The sequence below is a fragment of the Saccostrea cucullata genome, unplaced genomic scaffold (assembly GCF_032062105.1).
Source record: "Saccostrea cucullata isolate Sc308-1 unplaced genomic scaffold, CSIRO_AGI_Scuc_v1 ctg3467, whole genome shotgun sequence".
Lineage (NCBI taxonomy): Eukaryota > Metazoa > Mollusca > Bivalvia > Ostreida > Ostreidae > Saccostrea > Saccostrea cuccullata.
The window spans coordinates 128,700-149,126 of record NW_026918851.1 but is presented as its reverse complement, the minus strand read 5'-3'; the positions used below and the strand labels follow the sequence as shown (position 1 = coordinate 149,126).

General features: G+C 34.9%; 2 protein-coding genes, 1 long non-coding RNA gene and 1 pseudogene across 4 annotated transcripts; 2 read left to right on the top strand and 2 right to left on the bottom strand.

Moving 5' to 3' along the window:
* Nucleotides 1-517: 517 nt before the first annotated feature.
* Nucleotides 518-1,390, top strand: LOC134272518 (myb/SANT-like DNA-binding domain-containing protein 3). Its single transcript, XM_062754744.1, has 2 exons — nt 518-916; nt 1,069-1,390. Exons 1-2 carry the CDS (start codon nt 518-520, stop codon nt 1,357-1,359), a joined length of 690 nt encoding a protein of 229 aa, XP_062610728.1. The 3' UTR covers nt 1,360-1,390.
* A 58-nt stretch (nt 1,391-1,448) lies between these two features.
* Nucleotides 1,449-2,651, bottom strand: LOC134272459 (putative nuclease HARBI1; annotated as a pseudogene).
* Nucleotides 2,652-4,772: 2,121 nt separating this feature from the next.
* LOC134272440 (uncharacterized) lies at nt 4,773-11,399 on the bottom strand. 2 transcript variants are annotated; one of them, XM_062754675.1, is made up of 8 exons: nt 11,256-11,399; nt 10,818-10,915; nt 8,290-8,415; nt 6,410-6,564; nt 6,208-6,320; nt 5,957-6,096; nt 5,500-5,715; nt 4,773-5,187 (listed from the first exon to the last, which is right to left on the bottom strand). In XM_062754675.1, the coding sequence occupies exons 4-8, from the start codon at nt 6,560-6,562 to the stop codon at nt 4,952-4,954; spliced, it is 858 nt and encodes a 285-aa protein (XP_062610659.1). In that variant the 5' UTR covers nt 6,563-6,564; nt 8,290-8,415; nt 10,818-10,915; nt 11,256-11,399; the 3' UTR covers nt 4,773-4,951. The 2 variants fall into 2 exon arrangements, with proteins under 2 accessions (XP_062610659.1, XP_062610665.1); XM_062754681.1 differs by lacking the exons at nt 8,290-8,415; nt 10,818-10,915; nt 11,256-11,399 and adding an exon at nt 6,819-6,976.
* Nucleotides 11,400-18,288: 6,889 nt separating this feature from the next.
* Nucleotides 18,289-19,913, top strand: LOC134272432 (uncharacterized). Its single transcript, XR_009993193.1, has 4 exons — nt 18,289-18,464; nt 19,034-19,093; nt 19,414-19,485; nt 19,790-19,913. It is a non-coding gene; the product is annotated as an uncharacterized LOC134272432 (long non-coding RNA).
* The last annotated feature ends 514 nt before the right edge of the window (nt 19,914-20,427 follow it).

Sequence of the window (20,427 nt, the reverse complement as noted above, 5' to 3'; positions counted from 1 at the left end):
GGTATACAGCTCTACTTCCTCTGCTTTGGCTCACTAAATTAGCTTAAGAGTAAGATGGCTCGCATGATTGTCGAGGATTCTGCTTCCTCTGCTTTGGCTCGCTGAATTAGCTTAAGAGTAAGATGGCTCGTATGATTGTCGAGGATTCTGCTTTGGCTCGGTGAATTGGCTTAAGAGTAAAATGACTCGCACGGTTGTCGAGGATATGTGTGCAGGGCGCTTACAATCAAATGGCAAGTTGCGTATCTATAGTTTAGCTAAGTACAGCTCAGTGGTGGATCCACGGATCACGTAAACCGGGTTTAAAAGCAAGGTAAGTCGGGGTTACCTGAGTAGTAATTCAGTTGCACGCTTGAAAAGTAAACCACGCTTACCTGATCCAGACTTTCGTTTGCAAATAACTGAAGAATGTCGAAACCCAGTAAATCTCCTAATTTTACTGCCCTGGAAAATCTGTTTTGTTAGAACTTATTGAATTTAGAAGGATATCATTGAAAATAAACAAAATGACGGGAAAATGGTATTGAAGAAGAATTCGGAATGGGAAAAAATAACGACTGAATTCAATGCAAGTCACGGTGTCAACCAAAGGACCTGTATACAGCTGAAGTCCCTTTGGAAAAATATGAAGTCACGGACTGAATTCAATGCAAGTCACGGTGTCAACCAAAGGACCTGTATACAGCTGAAGTCCCTTTGGAAAAATATGAAGTCACGGACAAAATCTGCAGTTGCAAAAGACCGAAGAGAGAGGACAAAAACTGGAGGAGGGCCACAATCTGAAACAGGACTGGATACCGTTTCAGCTGCAATTTCAACCATGCTTCCTCAGCAGATTAACAGCTTATCTAATGAATTCGACGACGACGCTAGTTTACATGGAGATGTACAACGAACTTCTAGTACTAATGAAGCGGTGAGTAAAAAATGATGAAGAATTCAAAATATAAATTAAATATTACATTTAATGCTATTAATTTACAAGTATAGACAGTACATTATCCTATATTTGAATGTCATAAAAAGTTCGCAATAAGAGTTTAAATGAAGATAAATTTATTCACATAGGCAAACCGTGTCACTGAATCCAATGAAGCCTCCTCTTCTAGTTCCTCATCATCAACAGCAGCATCGGTAGTTAAGAAGAAAAGGCCCCAAGGTAATCAAGAGCAGGTTAAAGGCAGGCTCTTCGAGATGGCAGAAGAAGAACATGCCGCTAAGATGAGAATTTATAAACTGAAAGAAGATATTCTCAATCTGAAAAAGCGTAAGCTAGAGGAATCCATGGCCACTGCATGTACCAATGAAACAAGCAATAGACCTAGTGCAAGTAAAGAAATTGCATGGAGACCATTTTAATTTGTTTAGGCAATAAGAAATGGTATATTGAATAAAATACATAAAATACAAAAGATACATATTATAATTCTTATACTTACTTTAAGATCTTATCTGAAATTACGAATCAGAACTGAACGTAGGGCCTGCCTCCTTGGTGGCGATTCTGTAGGACAGGTACAGGAACCTGGTCATTCTCCTGACGTTCATCTTCATGTGGTAGAGGAATTGAGAGCTCCCTCGCAATATTATATAACACACAACAGGCAGTAATGACTGTTAGACTTGTTTGAAGCTTTAATCTAAGTTGTTGTCGCAAACAAGAAAATCGTCTTTTCATTATTCCAAACACATTTTCAATTTTTACACGAGCATTGCATAAAGCAAAATTAAATCTTCTCTCCTTTCTGGAGTTTGGAGTCAGAACTGGAGTTATGAGATAATGACGCAGGGGATAACCATTGTCACCGAGCAAAATTCCATTAATTTATCTACGTTCAAATTTTGCACAAATGTTAGAATTATCAAAAATTCTGCTGTCATGTGTACTGCCGGGCCAACGTACTATAACATTAGTTAGCTTGAGTTCGTGGTCACAGATTGCCTGTACGTTAATAGAGAAATATCCTTTTCTGTTTCTGAAAAGTTCGGCATTATCTCCTCCAGGAGAAATAATGGGGATGTGAGTACAATCTATCAATCCCACAATACCGGGAATGTTATTTTGTTGAATAAATGCTCTTTGTACATCCAAAATTTTATTTCCAGAGGGGAATTTTATATGTGTGTTGTACAAAGAAGCAATTGCACACGAAACTTTCTTAATGATTCTTGAAACGGTGCATTTATGCACCCCAAACAAATCACCGCTTACTGATAGCATATTGCCAGTGGAATAATACCTCAACGTTATAAGAAGTTGATTTAATGGGGAGATGGATGAAGTGTGCAAATTTCCACCTCCCAAGTCAACATTAATGTCATCTAGAATAGACAAAACGGCCTCTTTGCTAAGACGAAATCTATCAATAAAATCAGCTTCGTTGTAAAAAGTGATAGGATTAAGTCTATCTCTAACAATTTGTTCTCTCCTAATCAATCTATCTACAAGATCAAACCTCTCAATTTCTTCCAAATACTCCGCCATCACTCCGAACAAAAATACGAAGCTTGGTTTAAACCACCCCTATAGCAGGTTCAGAATTTTCCGTAATTCTGAGCCGTACTCACCTGATCCTTACCTGCGTGCAACGCATAAACCATGATTTAAACCTGGAATCATTGATCCAGAGTTTAAACCATAGATACGCAACCGGCCAAAAGTACTGAAAGTACTGAAAGCCGGGCTTAAGAACAGCACACAGGTGAAAAGAACAGGTATCAGTTAAAGTATGAATGATATAAGGAATTATTAGATGCATAAGATACTGAGGATTACTTTAATATACTGTTATAGACCTTATTTTCGCGAGATAGTCGTTGACTCTTTATTAGCGAGACAAAATTTTCACGAATTGTGGTCATTTCTTTATATTATCTTAAGGAATTCTTTTATACGCGAGAATGAAATTTTCGCAAGCATACCGTCTCGCGTAATTACGCGAAAATAAAGTTCTCGCGAATAAAAAGTGATTTACAGTAGTGTAATAAAACATGAATTGTTAATATGCTTGTCTGATGCTATATAATAAACAAACATGTACATGTATTAAAGCTTAGTTTTCAATGCATAAAATGTTACTTTGTATTTTGTTCGGCTTATCGAGAACTGTAAAAAGAGAGTTCAAAGAAAAGGCAGTCTCTGAAGACCAGTGTGAATCTACTGCAATGTCATGTCAACCATCACATGTTTCTCTAGACCACTCCTATCAGGCTTCATATCATCAATTAAAAGAAGAGAATCAGGTAAATAGGATAGCCGTACACAAAAATCTGTGACATATTGCATGTAGTTTGTTAGAAGCAATAGATTAACCTTATTAATACAAAATGTTGTCTGATAGGATAGATTAAAACTTTGTGTCTTTTCCATTTTACCTAGTACATGATGTTTTAATTCTGATTTTGATGCCGGTACATGTATAGGTACATTTTACATGTATTCCTCAGAATTTGCGGCGTGAAGTTGAAGAACTAAGAATACAGGTCAGGATGATGTCAACAAAGCGTGCTTTCAGGATTGGTGATATCTTAAATGATGAGAGAAAGGTACGCTTTGGAAAATAGGTAGTGTAAATATATCAAACACTACATCTATATTACAAGTTTATTTTAGTGTTTATACTGTAAACAGCATATATAAGATAAATAAGTTTCATTTTGTAATCATTCAAAATAGACAATAAATAAAATTTCAGCTTTAAAAAGCTTTTTAAAATGTTTAAATTTATAGTTGATAATCTCCTGTCATAAAAATAAGCTATGCTCATGCATGTCTTTGAACACGATACTTTGTGGTTAAGTATTTTCATTTCAGTTGACATATTTATTGTGATGATGGGCCAACTGCTGGACAGTTCATCAGCCGGTGATAAATGACTGGATAAGTGCTAGAACATGCAATGTCAGGAAAATATCTTGTAAAATTATTTAATTGAAATACTGCTGGGCAGTATTTTTATGGGCAAATAAATTTGAATAATGAAATGAAAAATATTCTTGACACTGTTTTTAATGTCATGTTTTAATATAGATGCTGATGTACACAAGTCTACGTCCTGACATGTCTCTTGCCATTGATGAAATGATGCAGAGGTTCCAGATAAAGTATATTGATGGATGGACACCATCTTTCATTTCATTGACTGACCAATTGTTGATGACTTTAATGAAACTGACAATGAACACCCCATTTTTGGACCTTGCTGAGAGGTTTAACACGAGTCCGTCATCTGTCAATAACATTGTAACTTCGCAGATTTGTGCTTTGCATGAAATATTATATGAAGGACTCGTAGAGAGTCGCATTCCTTCTCTCCAGAAGTGCAAGGGGTCTATGCCTACAAGTTTTGGGGATTTTAGTTCATGCAGAATAGTACTTGATCAACAGAAATCACCCAGGATGTTCCAGGGAATGATATGAGATTGCAGGCCAGCACATACAGCGGATACAAAAATTCTCACACTGTTAAAAGTGTTACAGGTGTTGCACCTAATGGTGCTTTGGTATTTATTAGTAAATTGTACCCTAGCAGCACATCTGATGTTGCAATTGTAGAACATTGTAAAGTCTTAGAACAGTTATCACCAGGTGATATGATCTTAGCAGACAAAGGGTTCACTATTCACAAGTTGTTGCCCCAAGGAGTACATTTAAATATTCCTCCCTTTCTTACATCTAAATCCCAATACACCCCCAGTGAGGTCCAACTATGTCGAAGAATTGCTAAGACACGCATACATGTTGAAAGAGCAAATGAGTGTATTAAGAATTATGAAATTTTAAGGCATGTTCCGCAGCAATTTAGATATATTTCTACAAAAGTCTTTCAATTATGCTGTGTTTTAGTCAATTTTCAGGATCCCCTTATGCAGGAAATTGCTCAGAATTTTGCAAGTGTAGATAACTAAGATATTAAAATTAAAATGTTTTCACCATGTTTAATGTTATATCTTATAGCTGTTGTAAATACGGGAGAAATTTACAGAAATAAACGTCCGTCAAAACAGATATGTTGATCTCCCAATTGATGTCTTTGTTAATTCTCACAATCGCACAGTCTTTTGGTGTCCAGACCATAAAATCACACAAGGATTTCCCAGTTATATGAAGCTGTCCTTGCACTCGATCATAGTATTGGTGGTTCTCTCGTAGCTTGAAGGACTTGACTCCATTAAAATCCTGAACCTCTATATGAAAAAAATATATGTTGAAGATTTTTAAAGAATAAGAATTTTCATTGGTGCCTCAATCATTAATATACAACAAAACTATTTAACTAATAAATATTTACATGTATAAGTATATTGTTCCTTACTGTCCAATAAAGTGAGAAGGCAAATCATCTGCCTTGAGGACTAACATTACAACAGAAGGAAAAAACTTTTTTAACAATTGCTAAATTGTACTTAAATTTATCCAAACTAATATATTGGAATTATTTAAAGTAATATCTCAGTACATGAAACATATTCAAACAAATACATATACACTATTATTACCTAGGCAGAAATCATGTACTTTTTCAATAGCTTCTGGAATTGTCATATTCTTTGCTGAAAAGGGGCATTTCACCTCCAGTATTTCTGGCTTAACGTTTGACATCTCTAATATGTCAGCGAGTCCTGGATTCTGATAGCTGAATCCGAATGCAGCAGGACGACGAATGAGTCCATCGGGGCTTGACCCAAGAACCCCATTACAGTGTAGCCAGATACCTAATATGAACAGTATTATAAAGTTACAAAATAGCATTAATATGCAACACTCTGATTTTCTTATGCATTGATGACTTGTTATAAATAGAATATAAAAACAGTATATTTATATTCATTATCTTCAACTTCAGTTTAATAACTGAATTTTAAATAAATTAGCTCAAGAAAAAATTTTATTTATCATCAATTTTTATTTGCTTTAAAGAAATTGAAATTTTGCTTAGGAAAGAAATATACCAACCTGTTGGCTCTACAACTGCATCCCCAAAAGTTCTATACTTTTCAATTGCGACTTTTTCATTGCACGTCCCCCAAATAATGGCATCCTTCTTTGACAGATCATAAGCTGAGCATAATCTTTTGTATAAGGAGACAGGATATCTGTTATATAAGGAGCAAACTTTCAATATTTTTGATTTTATAATTAACTGCTTTTACAAGTATCATTTATAATTACATATATATATAAAGGCATGTAAACTACCAGTATACCTATTTCTCTTGATCGCTGCCAAAACACAACCAAAGTTTGAAGCTGTTAATCTATTCTTCCTAACAGATGACCACATGCAATTTTCCTTTTGACCAGTGGTAAGACAGGCAGTCTGAAACATGACAAAAATCTTAAAACTTAAACAACATTCATAATGAAACAGAATACATTCTATTCATTATGCAACTCATTTGTCTTTACCTGTTGGATTTCTTGCCCATTTATCATTAATTTTTGCTTCATCCAAGCGATTGGATTCTCTGCAGAAATAAATTCCTGGCTAGAGATGAGGTCTTCAACTAGAGGCACTGCAAGTGTGGGCACAGGCGGCTCGGGGGATAGTATCCAATGCATTGCTGTTGATTTAATTAAAAAAAAAATTAAACCCTCAGTGAAAAAGACAACAAATACTCAATAAACCTGTATTGCAGTTACATCACCAATTCTTAATACTGGTATATATGTTAAATATTTTTTCAAACTTATTTTATTCACTACTTCAAATAAATTTTGGATTTCAATATGTATACATGTGAAAAGAATGTACAAATAACTTCCTTTAAGTATATGAGAATTGAGAAATAGGGTGAATAATATTTAAACATTTTACTAAAGGTTGCAGTTGAGTTGAAGTTTTATGTTGCGTCACGATCTTCTAGTTTGACAGATGCGTTCAAGGTAAATAGTATACGCCTCCTAACCGCAAGCTTTACGACTGGAACTTTCTTCTAATCCCTGATTGTTTGCTTGTACAACAAACTATTTCTGTGTCAAGGTTGATAATATGAGTTAATCAATCACATGAATACTTGATATCGCGATTACTTAACTTAGCGGAACTCTTTCGCGAAGGAGGTAGGAATTGTCTGTTGGGTGGGGGCAATGTGCTATTCAATACAATGCAAGATCGATCATTGTAGCATTTATAAGGATAGATAAGTAAAAAATCCTGGTGGAATACCTGGCTAAACAATCGCTGAACCAGCCTAATATATTTTTGGGAGGAGCCAATCCTAAATTGTCACATTTTTAACGATATTTTTAATTAAGCGGACTCTTCTTGTTAAATTTTCATTGAAAATTGTCACATTTTTAAGCAGATAAAATATTCTAAACTTTCCTTATTTGACAATCTACTATTTGGAGTTCAATATCTGGCAAAACGTGATTTCGGCATTAAACTGTTCGAATCATTCGATTGTCACTACTGTAAACATTGTCATTTGCCCCCAGAAATGTAGATTTTTCTCGACTCCCCCGCAAAAGAGTGGTAGTGAGTTAGATAACTGCAAGGTACTCATTGGTAGTCGCGATATAACGTATTGTTTACGCTGAATGCATCTGTCAAAAAAGATTGTGACGTGATGCAAAACTTCACACTGAATTGCAATTGATAGTATAAATGTATAATTAAAAGTTTAAAACAAAGTCAACACAAAAACAAAAGAGACAAGAACAAAACTAAACATGTAAAAGACAAAAAAAGCAAAAAGAATGGAAAGACTGCACATCTTGTCAGAATTTCAGTCCAATATCAAATAAGCCATTAAATATCTGAAGTCCAAAGTCCGGGTGTAATGAGTTAGTTAGGTGTTTTGTGAATTTATATATATATATACATGTGTGTATATGCATTCTATCCTATCACAGTATAAATTTTCAAAAAAGTAACAATAAAATAAACTCGTAAACAATGTAACACTAAAATAAAACACCAGATATATTAACCTGAAAATCTCCCTACAGTTGTCAATTTCTGATATAGGAACTCCCTGTCCCTATCATCGACTGGCCTATTTGTTGCCCTAGTAATTTTTGACAAAAGTTGAAAAATGGAGCATAATACAACACTGAATGGTTTTACATATACCATGCTAGCTGCAGATCTGTAGCTTGCTGGTCTGAAAAAATTAGGATGAAACCAGAGAGATACAGTTCCATCCATTGAAAAAAGTGTATATTGCCCATAAGAAATGTGCTATTTGAGCCTATTTCTCTTTTTTTTTATATTTTCACTTTTGGGGTACTGTCATTTTTTAATATTTTGCACCATTCATGAAACAGTCATAATAAATGTATACCTGTAATTTATAAACCTGTCAGGTGCAGGAAAAAGTTCTTCCATCGTCTTAGTTTGACGAGGTGGCGCACTCTTTGGATGCTTAATCCAACTCTGGCGTACATCAGTTTTGCTGACATTTTTGTACCTGTATCAACATGTTCCATAAATTTACTAAGTTATATTATAGTCTTGGGGCCTAAAGTTAGATTTTATAGTTACAAGTATGCTTATATATGCCAAGGTAGTGGACTTGGAGGTTCCAGGGCACGAATAGTACCCTGCTACCTACAGTCACATGGTGCACTGCATACTTGTATCAGGTCCAGCACAATCTCTTGATTAAGCTATATAGCTTTAAAAAGCTATATAGCTTTATTAAGCTATTCAAAATAGCTTGATAAAGCTATTTATATGCTATTTTTCACAAAAACGTTTTTTGAAAGAATTAAACAAAAAGTCGCAAATATTTAACTATTCATATATGTACTATGGACTATCAAAAATACAACCTAAATCATAGAAAGTTCTAACATTGCTGCTGTTGAATACTTTTAAGCAAAATATGAATTTCCATTGTTTGAGTAACTGTGTATGCGGTGAGGCGTGGGTAAGTATGATGGCTTCTCATTGTGCTGAACTGTTACTAATCAATTATCCTGTTGGCCATAACTGACCTCCTTTATAATTTCATTCAATGAATAACTGTGTGGTCACTCATCAACAGCCCCAAAACTTTTAAAACTTTGAGTACAAAGTCTCTCAAGGAGACGCAATTTGGTGAGTGATTTTTACATGCAATGTATTCAGAAGAGTACAAAGTTTAATTTTTCCACTGCACCAAGGTGCGACTTTTTGTACATGTTGAAAAGGCTAATTGTATTCGGCGCGTCGGCGCACCAGCGCGTCCATCTCATCCCAATATCACAAAAGTATTTTCTCCCTGCATTAAAACACACAAGTGACAGCGATTTTCTTTTTTAATTTAAGCGTTATCGCTTATATTCAAGTCGTCAGCCCGAGCCCGATTGCTTTTCTTTGTTAGGTGGATCCAAAAAATTTTCCCTAGGAGGTGGTGGCTCAAATCACAAGGGAAGAGGTCCAAGGCATAGCTTTAGTAATTTTACTATGTTAGTCGAAACAAATTTGAATTTTCCAGGGATCCGGATCCCCTTTGATCAATGCATGTCTTACATGTACCACAATTCGTGCAACAGTAATCCAAAATTTACCCGAATTTTGGAATTGGCCTACTTTCGATTTCTCTCTCTCTCTCGTAAATATATCTCCAAACTTTAACTATATCATTTAAAAATATTGAGTGCTTTGGCTTTTATAAATTTATTTTATGGTTAACATATATAGGCCTGGGAACCGGGGGAGGGGGCTTATACACAGATAGACATCATATTAAACATTGGGGCGTAGGTTTAGCCACCACTTTCAACAGGCACGTTGCAGTGTAGTCGAAGAAGGGTAAGTAGTTGAGAGAACAAATATTGGTATTGAAAGAAGTTCGATCCTACACCCCCCCTCCCCCACGAAATAGGATTTTCGTGTTTGGACAATAGATACATTTTTTCCTTCTTATTTGCTTGTTACGATTTTTCAGGTTCGATTTTTTTCTCTTTCGCCCCCCTCCGGCCTTTTCAATTTGCTTCCGACGCCAATGCATCAAATTAAAATTTACCAGTATGTTATGTTATGACCCTAAATTCTAGAGTTTAAACTCCTTTTTTAAAGACGTGATTTTCATGGCTATAAGCTACCATACATGCATTGGTATCAGTGTTTAAAAATATTCCTTATTACGTTTTAAAATAATAGTACTACTAAGAATTACCTTGTCTTTATTAGAGAGGTCTGAGGATGGGGAGAAACTTTAGTAAAAGAAATGGCTTTGCTATCAATAGCCCTTTTAAACAAACTTTGATCAGAAAAATACCTTATTAATTTATTGAAAAAAGATTGAACAAAAAAAAGTCTTACACTTTTTGGCATATCATTCTGAGGTAATGGTGTGATCAAAACAAACCTTATCTTTTTGACTCTGTATAATCGTGTCATTTTTTTTTTTATATAATTCTAACAAACTTCCTTATGGAGCATAAATGAACATAATTTGAAAAAGTTATAGATTCGATTTTGTTGAAACCGTCATTAAAACTAACACCTATCAGTACTTTCAGTACTTAAATTTGTAGAGGATATCGAGCCCGATGCTGTATAAGCGATAAATTTATTAAACAAAATTTGTTGCGCGAGCGCGCCGACGCGCCGAATACAATTAGCCGTTGAAAAAATAACACATTTGAGAAAAAAGTCTGAGAAAATAGCTTAATCAAGCTATTCTGAATAGCTTAATAAAGCTATATAGCTAAATCAAGCTATATAGCTTAATCAAGAGATTGTGCCGGACCTGTGTATATACCGGGTATATATATTGGTGTGCATGTTTTGATATAATTTCTATTTAACATTAAATTTGGTAAAGCATACCTAAAACAGACCAAGTGAATTTACATATTACATAAATTGCATATAAATTACCCATAGAGAAGAATGCTGGCTTTATGGTGACATTTGTCCATCCCATTTACACATTCACAGGTACTCTGTTCAACTGTGTAGTTAGAACCAAGAGTAATCTAATAAAATAAAAAAAATAACCACCTAGAATTTTACTTATATTACTATCAATTTTAAAAGTAAAAAGCATGTTTACATGGAAACTTGAAAATTGTGGAGAGAGAAAAAAAAAATTGTATATTAATTTATTATTATGTATTAAGACATTGCATAGACGCCTCCAGTCAAGGAAATTCGGAAAGAGGTTTGTTCTGGATTTATTGCATAGGCAGGATAAAACATATAATTATACTTCCAAACGTGTTGTACATTATGCATTATTTCGTAATTTACACAAAAGACTTTAAAAAAAAAACTTTTCTTTCTTCCAAAAATCTCAAAGAAATGGGATGAACTTACAGTAACCTGGTAGCTCCGGTCTCGCATGGAGGCTTGGACAATTCCCCTTATAAACTGCGCATCTTTGTCATACACAAACTTTAAAACGTGGTCAGATTGTACGGCAGTCTCCGATTTCCGCATAAGTCTCGTTGTACCAGCTGCATTTGACCATGGAGAACGCCATACCGCAATCGCGTATACCTTGTGTAATACGGCGTCTTCTTTGTTTATCTCCAGAAACGAAATCTGGCGATGTCTAGAGGGGGGGGGGGGGCACTGTGTAGGCCTAACACCTGCATCATTAGGGACTCCTCGGCTGATTAGGTTTGCCGAATGAGTGGAAAATTTAGCCTGGTACCCTGTCTCATCATTGCCGAGGCAGTGACGCAGAGTAAACGAAGGAAAACAGGGACAGGGAACCAGGCTATGCGTAGGAATTTGTTAAAAGTTCTCTACTAAGAACAAATGTATTTTTGATAACTGCACAATAATAATTACAGTACAGTTTATATTCACATTTAATTAATCAGATTATGAGTATAAATTGTTTCAACAGCGATTACAAGTAGATTCACTATATTTCAGAACGTCAGTTTAATTTGGCGACTATTGGGTCAACATCCTGCCTTGAACAGGATCCCATAAGCCGGCTATTGCTCTTTGAGCAATAAGCCCGGCTAAAAATGAGGAAGGAAAATGGTCTCTTTGTAAATAAGCTCCCCTTCCATGTACCCATTTGAGGATGTACCAAAACGCCGATCTCTATAGGAACTCCTGATAAAATATTATTTTTCAAAGAAGGAAACATGTAAGACATTAACATTTAAACATCATGTATTAATGGAAAAAAATGTATGAGATATATTTTGTTTAATCTTTTTGATATAAATTAAATGTTTGTAAAACGAAATAGCGGTATAAGTTAACATTTGTATATTTATGTTTTTTAGGTCACATGAGTAAACTCAAATGACCTATTGCTATCCGGCCGTTTTCGTCCGCCATCGTTCGTTAACATTTAAACATTTTCAGCTTCTCTGAAACCACTGAACCAATTTCAACCAAATTGGCATATAGCATCTGTGGGTAAAGGGGATCAAAAATTGTGAATTTATGGTCCCTGCCCCCCTGGGGCCTGGGGGGTTGGGCCAAAACCACTAAAATTAGTGCAATCTTTTAAAATATTCTTCTTTACTCCTTGACATCAAGCAGTCAAACTGTTGTATGATTGTAATGAGCATTGAGTCCTCTACCAAAATTGTAAAATTTATGGCCCCAGGGTCAGGGGTTCTAGTGCTAGGGCGGGGCTAAATAGGTCATATAGTGAAAATGCATTATTTCTTTGAAGTTCTTCTTTTCTGCTCGTGGGCATTAAATAAACTAACCAAGTGCATAGTTGAGTTGAAAATGACTGCCTCTTCCAAAATTGTGAATTTCATAACCCCAGGGTCAGGGGTTCTAGTACCAGGGCGGGGCTATATAGATTAAATAGTGAAAATGCATTATTTCTTTGAAATTCTTCTTTTCTGCTCCTGGGCATTAAATAAACTAACCAAGTGCATAGCTATGTTGAATAAGGCTGCCTCCTCCAAACTTGTGATTTCTTGGCTCCAGGGTCAGGGGTGCTAGGGTGGGGCTATAAAGATTATATAGTAAAAAATAAATTATTTCTATGAAAATACTCTTCTCTGCTCCTGAGTATTAAATAAACTAACCAAGTACATAGTTATGTTGAATAAGACTGCCTCTTCCAAAATTGTGAATTTCATGATCCCTAAGTTGGGGATTCTGGTGCTAGGGTGGGGCTCTATTGATTATATAGTGAAAATGCATAATCTCATTAAAGATCTTCTTTTCTGCACCTGGATATTAAACCAATAAACTATGTACATAGTTATGAGGAGGAAGAATGCCTCTTTGAGATTTGTGAATTTCAGGGCCCCTGGGTCAGGGCTTCTTGTGTTAGGGCGGGGCTCTTATGTTTATATAGTGAAAATGTATGAATTCTTTGAAAATCTTTTCCTTTGTTCCTGGGTATTATGGCAATGATCTTAGTATATATGTATGACGAAGATACAATGATCTTAGTATATTTTTATGACGAAGATAGCTGCTTCTTCCAAAATGGTTAATTTCCTGGCCCTGGGACAGAGTTACTTGGGGAGGGGGTACAAAGTCTGAAAATAATTTAATGGTATGAAATATTCACTTTGTTATTAATCAACAACATGATGAAATAAAAGTTATAAAATTTCCACAATTTTGAAAGATGTGGCCCCAGGGTAAATGGTTACTGTGGGATGGGGTGCACAACTGATAATGATAAATTGGAAACGCATTTTCTCTTTGTTACTCTGATCTGCCTCTGGGTATTACTAACCAAAGTAAGCATGCTGAGTGCATAATTATGATAAACAATGGTGCCTCTTTCAAAATTGTGAATTTCATGGCCTCTGGTTTTAAAATATGAATGAAATTCAACTGTTGGAAAGTTGTTGCATGATATTCAGGTGACCTATAAGGCCCATGGGCCTCTTGTTGTGAGTACATGTAGATTTTTGTACTGATGATATAGTGAAAATGCATTAATTCTTCTAAAATCTTCTCCTCTGCTCCTGGGTATTAAATAAACTAAGTACATAATAATGATGAGCAAGAATGCCTCTTTCAAAATTGTGAATTTTATGGCCCCAGGGTCAGGAGTTATGGTGTTAGGGCACGGCTCTGTTGAATATAGTGTGAAAATGCATTAATTCTTTCAAAATCTTCTTCTCTGGTCATAATAATGGTAATAAATAAACTAATTTAATATAAAGTTATAATGCCTCAACAAAATTTGTGTATTTCATGGCCCCTGTGTCGGAGGTTTTGCCATTTGGTGTAAGGGGGGCTCTTTTGATTATATAGTAATAATACATTAATTCTTTGAAAATCTCTTCCTTTGCTCCTGGGTTATATGCTAATAATCCAAGTATATATATTTATGATGGAGAAAGGTGCATCTAGCAAAACGGTTAATTTCATACCCCCTGGGTCAGAGGTATCAGAGGGGGTGGGGGGGGGGGGAGGTGGAGGATTACAAAGTCTGAAAATAAATTTATGCTTTGAAATCTGCTCTTTGGTATTAATCAACCATTTGTGATGAAATAAAATTTATAAAATTTCCAAAATTTTGAAATATGTGGCTCAAGAGTCAGTGGTTCCTTTTGGGTGGGATGCACAACTGGTTATAAAATGGAAGCGCATTTTCTCTTTGTTACTCTGATCTACCTCTGGGTATGAAGTAAATAGCGTAAGCATGCCAAGGTTATAATTATGATAAGGAATGGTGCCTTTTTTAAAATTGTGAATTTCTTGGCGTCTGGTTTAAAACACGAACCAAATCAATTGTTGGAAAGTTGTTACATGATACTCAGGTGACCAATAAGGCCCGCGGGCCTCTTGTTTTTATATATACAAGTTCAACTCCCACTATGATTAAACTGTTTGATCTTTAACCCACTGCCTAAATAGAAGTTTTAATTACTGAAGGGCCAAGTCTCCTCAAAAGGGAAGATAATCAAAAACAGACACAAATAGGGTGGGCTCATTAAAAAAATCTTCTTCTCAAGAACCACTGGGCCAGAAAAGCTGAAACTTACGTGGAAGCATCCTTGGGTAGTGTAAATTCTAAATTGTTCAAATCATGACCCCTGAGGGTTGGGCGGGACCACAATTTGGAATTGAACTTTCCAAGTGTTATACCGAACTATATAGGAAAGATTTTTAAAAATCTTCTTAGGAACTACCTGGCCAAAGAAGGTAATAATACTAATGCGAAAGCATAGTGTTGATTAGTGTAGATTTTAAATTAACCAAATTTTGACCCATGGGGTAGGGTTGGGTTAAAATAGGTATTACAAAGGGGAAATCTGGTGAAGAACAGCATGGTCAAAGCTACTCATGTGAGCGGTGTGGCCCATTGGCCTCTTGTTAAAATACAGTATTCTTTTGATAAAAGATGTAATTACTGAAAATTATTCTATGTAATATTTCAAGTTTTATATAGGAAAAATATTTCAAGAACAGCAAAGCTATGATTGATCACATTTACATGGAAGCATCGATCCTCAGTTAGGGTCTTAATTGAGATTTTTTCAAATCACAATGATGGTATAATTGAGCAAGGGGGGGGGGGGCACAATGCAAGTTCAAATGTAAAGGGCAATAAAGCCACAGGTAGTCAAAGAAATATGCCAGCATCCTTATGTAGATTCAAGTTTGTTCAACTCATACCCTCTCCCCTTTAAGGATTGGTTGGGAAAACGGTTTAAACTTTTCAATTTTACACTGACTTCTGACATTACATCATTCAACATTAAGATTTCTTTTTAAATTACTAGATGCTGTCATGAGACAGTAATACCCGCACTAAGGTGTTTGCCTCTAAATACACGCTCCTACATATTGGGCGGCTTTCCAAGGAAAAAGTCAAAATAATTCTATAATTTACATGTATTTATCAAATTGAGTATGAAATTCTCAGACCCTGTGACCTATAACTCAGAACCTCTTATATTTATTTTACATGCTGAATTCATTATATACCAGTTTGAATTCTATTAATGATGTAAATTAGATTTTGATAAATGTTTTGCTCATAATAGGACCTTTTTAAATTTACTAATCCCCCCCCCCCCCTCGACACCACAATCACACAGCACATACTTTTTGTTGGAATAGGCTAGATGGAAAAGTTTTGTTAAAACATCGTTTGTTATGAATTAATTTAAAATTTGTTCTTGTACTATACATGTTAACATGTAAATTTCTACATCACATCACGTTGCGTCACCCATTATCATATTTTTAGATTAAACACCATTTGGCACACCTCGGCCGATTCCCACTTCATCTGATAAGGTGACGGAATCGACGAAGGTTTGCCGAATGGAATTAGCACATGGCTGCAGTCTGGTGTGCATTGGATTAATTCATTTTGTGTTATAATTGGATTTATATTTCATGAAGTTGACGAGACTTATGGCAGTCGGTAAGTACAAGTTTAAGTATAGTGGGGGGTAAAATAAACCCAAACGATTAGGTTAAAGTTCAAAAAGGGTCAAAGATCATCGCATGCCACACTAGACGAATTTCATATTGTGAAGTTATCTCCCGTTGTCGATGTGACATTCAGTTACTGCCAATACTGGTGCGGATCCAGAATTTTTTTTCGGGAGTAGGGAGGGGGATTCACATCTCAGTCAAAAAATTCCAGCCCAGAATTTCCTGACAAGCAGGAGAAAAAAAAACTGAAAACAAATAAACAAAATAAAAACAATGATAGTGTGGTCAATGTTTTCTAAGATAGGGGGAGGATGTCCAAAGTCATTTTTTACTTGCTTCAGTATATAGTCTTGTTTAAATAACAAAGCAAATTCCAGGGGGGGGGGGGGGGATGGGGGGATTCCAATCTCCCTACCCAGTCCCTGTCCCTTAAATAACAATCTATTTTGTGATTCCAGTTAAATAGTATATTTTTTTTCCATTTGACTAATTATACATATTTTGTTTCTTGTGTTTATATTATGTCTGTCTATTTGTCTGCAGAAATTATAACCTTGCCCATAAGTTTTAAGTGGGATGGGCTATACAAATGGCTTCCACATTTTATAGGTTTATTTCTTGTGACAATTAAGACCTTTTATTTGGGTACCATTAATTTTTACCTCTGATCGCTTGACCTAGGATACACATTTTTACAAGAAAAATACCAAACTTTAAACTTGGCCTAAATTTTGATCAGTAGGTGCTAGGGCTTTCATGCTTAACATGTGTATTCATTGTGAACTGTCAACAGGTGTAAATGTGTTTGACCTTGACCCTAGAGTTTGAACCACTTAAAAAAAAAATTAACCTTGGCAATTAACTTTTGAACAGGAATTACTAGGGATTTCTTTATTTCACATGTGCATTCCTTGTGACAAGACTTTCTTCTGATACTAACAATTTGAACCCTTTGACCTTGACCTTTGAGTTTGACATATATTTGAGAAACTTCAACCTTTGCCATAGGGTTCCATACAGGGACATCAGTGTTTCACAAACACATCTTGTCTTCATTATTATTTGGTGGTGTCTCCATATGAGGGAAAAATTCCCAAGAGAGATGTATTCACAACAAACAAACAAATTACTAAAGAAAATATAAAACATGAATATGTTGGTCATGCATATCTCTGCATGAAAAAAACAGCTTTTCAAATACTGCAACCATATTGTAACCCTTTCAAAACACTCATTTGAGCTTTTCTGGTTTCCTTAGCATATAACGTCTGTCGTGACGTGTCGTCCATCTGTTTGTCTGAAAACTTTTTACATTTTTAACTTCTCTAGAACCACTGGGCCAATTTTACCCAATTCATATAGAAATATGTACATTTGTATGTCAGACTGTCCATCTGTCTCAAATAAATTTAACCTTGGTCATCACGGTCATTTCTAATGAATGAGAAGAGACATTCATATTAAACTTATGTATTAGTATTTACCTGTGAGAATGGCATGGTTTTTTTTTTTTTTTTTTTTACATGTGATCTAGAAGTTTGACCTACTTGCAAAGAAATTAAATTGTTATAAATTCATCATTTTGAAAGAGAAAAGTTAGGGCATTCATATAATAATGCATGTATATTATTACCTGTGATAAGACCTTTCCAAATAAATCATCACAGTACAGTTAAGGCAACACATGAAAAAAAAATATGGTAATGAAGTCATAATGAGGTCTGACGTCATGACAGTTGCTCCGCCCTGATTGATCCATATAAGGAAATGGTGCTCAAAATAACTATTTACCGATATTGGCAACAATTTGTAATAAACAACAATATCTTCATGTTTAAATAGAAAATAATTAGTGATTTTCTTGTATATAAAATAGCATGTCTTTAAAATAATTCTCTTTTTAATGTGTCGTTTGTCTGCATTCGGCTTCAGCCAAGCGCTTGCACTCGGTGACACGGAATGTTGTTTACATCTAAAAACGTGGCGACAGCAGCTGCATTGGATTTAAATGCAATAACCACACAATCTTTAAAGAAAATAGGGATAAAATAAGAGACAAGGCATTGCTTCTCCATTTTACAAGAATATGAGGACAATATTTCGGAAAATAGCAGAAAACTGAGACGATTTGCAACAGTTCAAGCTCCGTAGATCAATCACTGCACTGTAATTCCAGGCCAGGTATGTATACGCATATGTATAGGTACATGTGTAGATCTACAATATGTAGACATGCTTTTGTTAACATAAAAAAAACCCGAGTGTGTTCATGTTCATTTAAATGTATTAGTACAGTCAGTGAAAAACTGTAGCCTAATTATGCAGTGCCTTGTGTGTAACAACCCCCCCCCTCCTATACTAAGTACGTTGCACACTTTTTAGAATTATTAAAAATTAACTGCACTAAATATGTACTGAGTTCCTGTCAATTAGCTCATTTTCTTTGAGACAATATGTGTAATAATGGAGATCATCTGTAACACAAATTTAAATTGAATGAGATGTTTTCATTGTTTCAGTCAATGATTCACTAGTGACTAGGCCTAAACAAACAATGATGTATTTTGACATACAAATATGCTACACAATTAAAAAAAAAATATCCGTAACATTGTGTTGAAAACATAAAAGCCCCACTTCAGATCAATGGTTGTAATTTTCTAGAATTTCTAAATTAATGAAAAAAATTCATTTTTTGTTTAGATTACATGTACATTAAAAATATTTGTATAATACTTTTATCATTGTAGCTGTCCAGAGTTTCAGGCGTAAAGAGTGAATAAATAAAAAATGCATCATTTCTCCACAGGGTATGTATACTTCTAAAGCATTTCACATTTTCAAAGTTTGCATGTGCTTTACATATTGTTTTTTTTTTTCATTTTGGTAAAGGGGAAACTTAGAAATTTTTTTATAGAAAATTTCTATCAATAACTATTGTAAATGTCAGAGGTTTCACTTTCCCAGAGAAGTTTTGTAATTTATTTTTTTTTTCATTTATATCAATAACATAAATTCACTACAATATACAATGTAGCATAATTTGTTATGTCAAATGTAATGCCATTTTATCCTACAATGTATATTTAGTAATCTCATAGCATATAACTGCATATATATTGTGTTGTAGGCCTAGCAATTCCCAGATGTTGGAAAATGGATTCATTCAGGCAGCAAGTTAATCCATCATTTAAGGAAAATGGTATGCTCAATATAAGCTATAAACCATACAAAGTTTTGATAATAAAACTAACAGAAGAATTGAAAACATGTGTAGCGGATAGTATATAGGGAACTTATACTGCCTCGCCAGTGAGCTAGCTTTTCTGGTGATGCGGTAGAGTCTCCCTCTATTTCAGGCAAGTTAAGCAACGGCGAGCCTGTTTAACCCTTGGATGGGTGACCGCTTCACGTTACACATGTATGTAAATTCTATTTTTTTATTAAATTTTTTAAACACAAATTACTTTCAATAATGGTATTTCCTGATTTTCTCCTATTTTCAGAATTCATTTTATCCACAAGAACATGAGGTGATGGAAATAATTTGCACCTGCCCAGCATTCCTACAGTCTGTCATTGGATTTGAAAAGAAATGTTTATTAAATAAATTTTCTAGATAAATAATAATTTGACTTTTTCATATTTTAACTGTACAGGTGTTGAAAAGGCCATTAAGATATGAAAATCTTAACTTTATTACTATTTTGTAAGGAGGGTACTAATGATCATCAAGATCTTATTTCCAGCATGTGCATTGTGTTCATTTATCTTTCAAAAATATTACCAAAACCAGGAGACTAGAGATCCCCCTAATTGTTTCAAAATAGGATAGGGGACCATCATTTGTTTGGGGGGGGGGGGGGGCAGGCGAGTTTTTCCAAGTCAGATTTTTTTTTCATTTTCATGTCAATGAAGGACAGATTAATATTTATTTCCGATCAATAAGATGAAGGACAGATTATTTATTTATTTTCCTCTTCATTGAAAATCCTACATGCAAAAAAAAAAAAAAAAATGTAAAAAAAACCTCCGATTCGTGGGAGGGGGAGATCACTGATCTGCAAGTAATTATTTTTAAAATCTGCCAGTCCCTCACCCTCAAAATAAAATAGCTGTCCCCTTAACAAATACAGGAGTATAC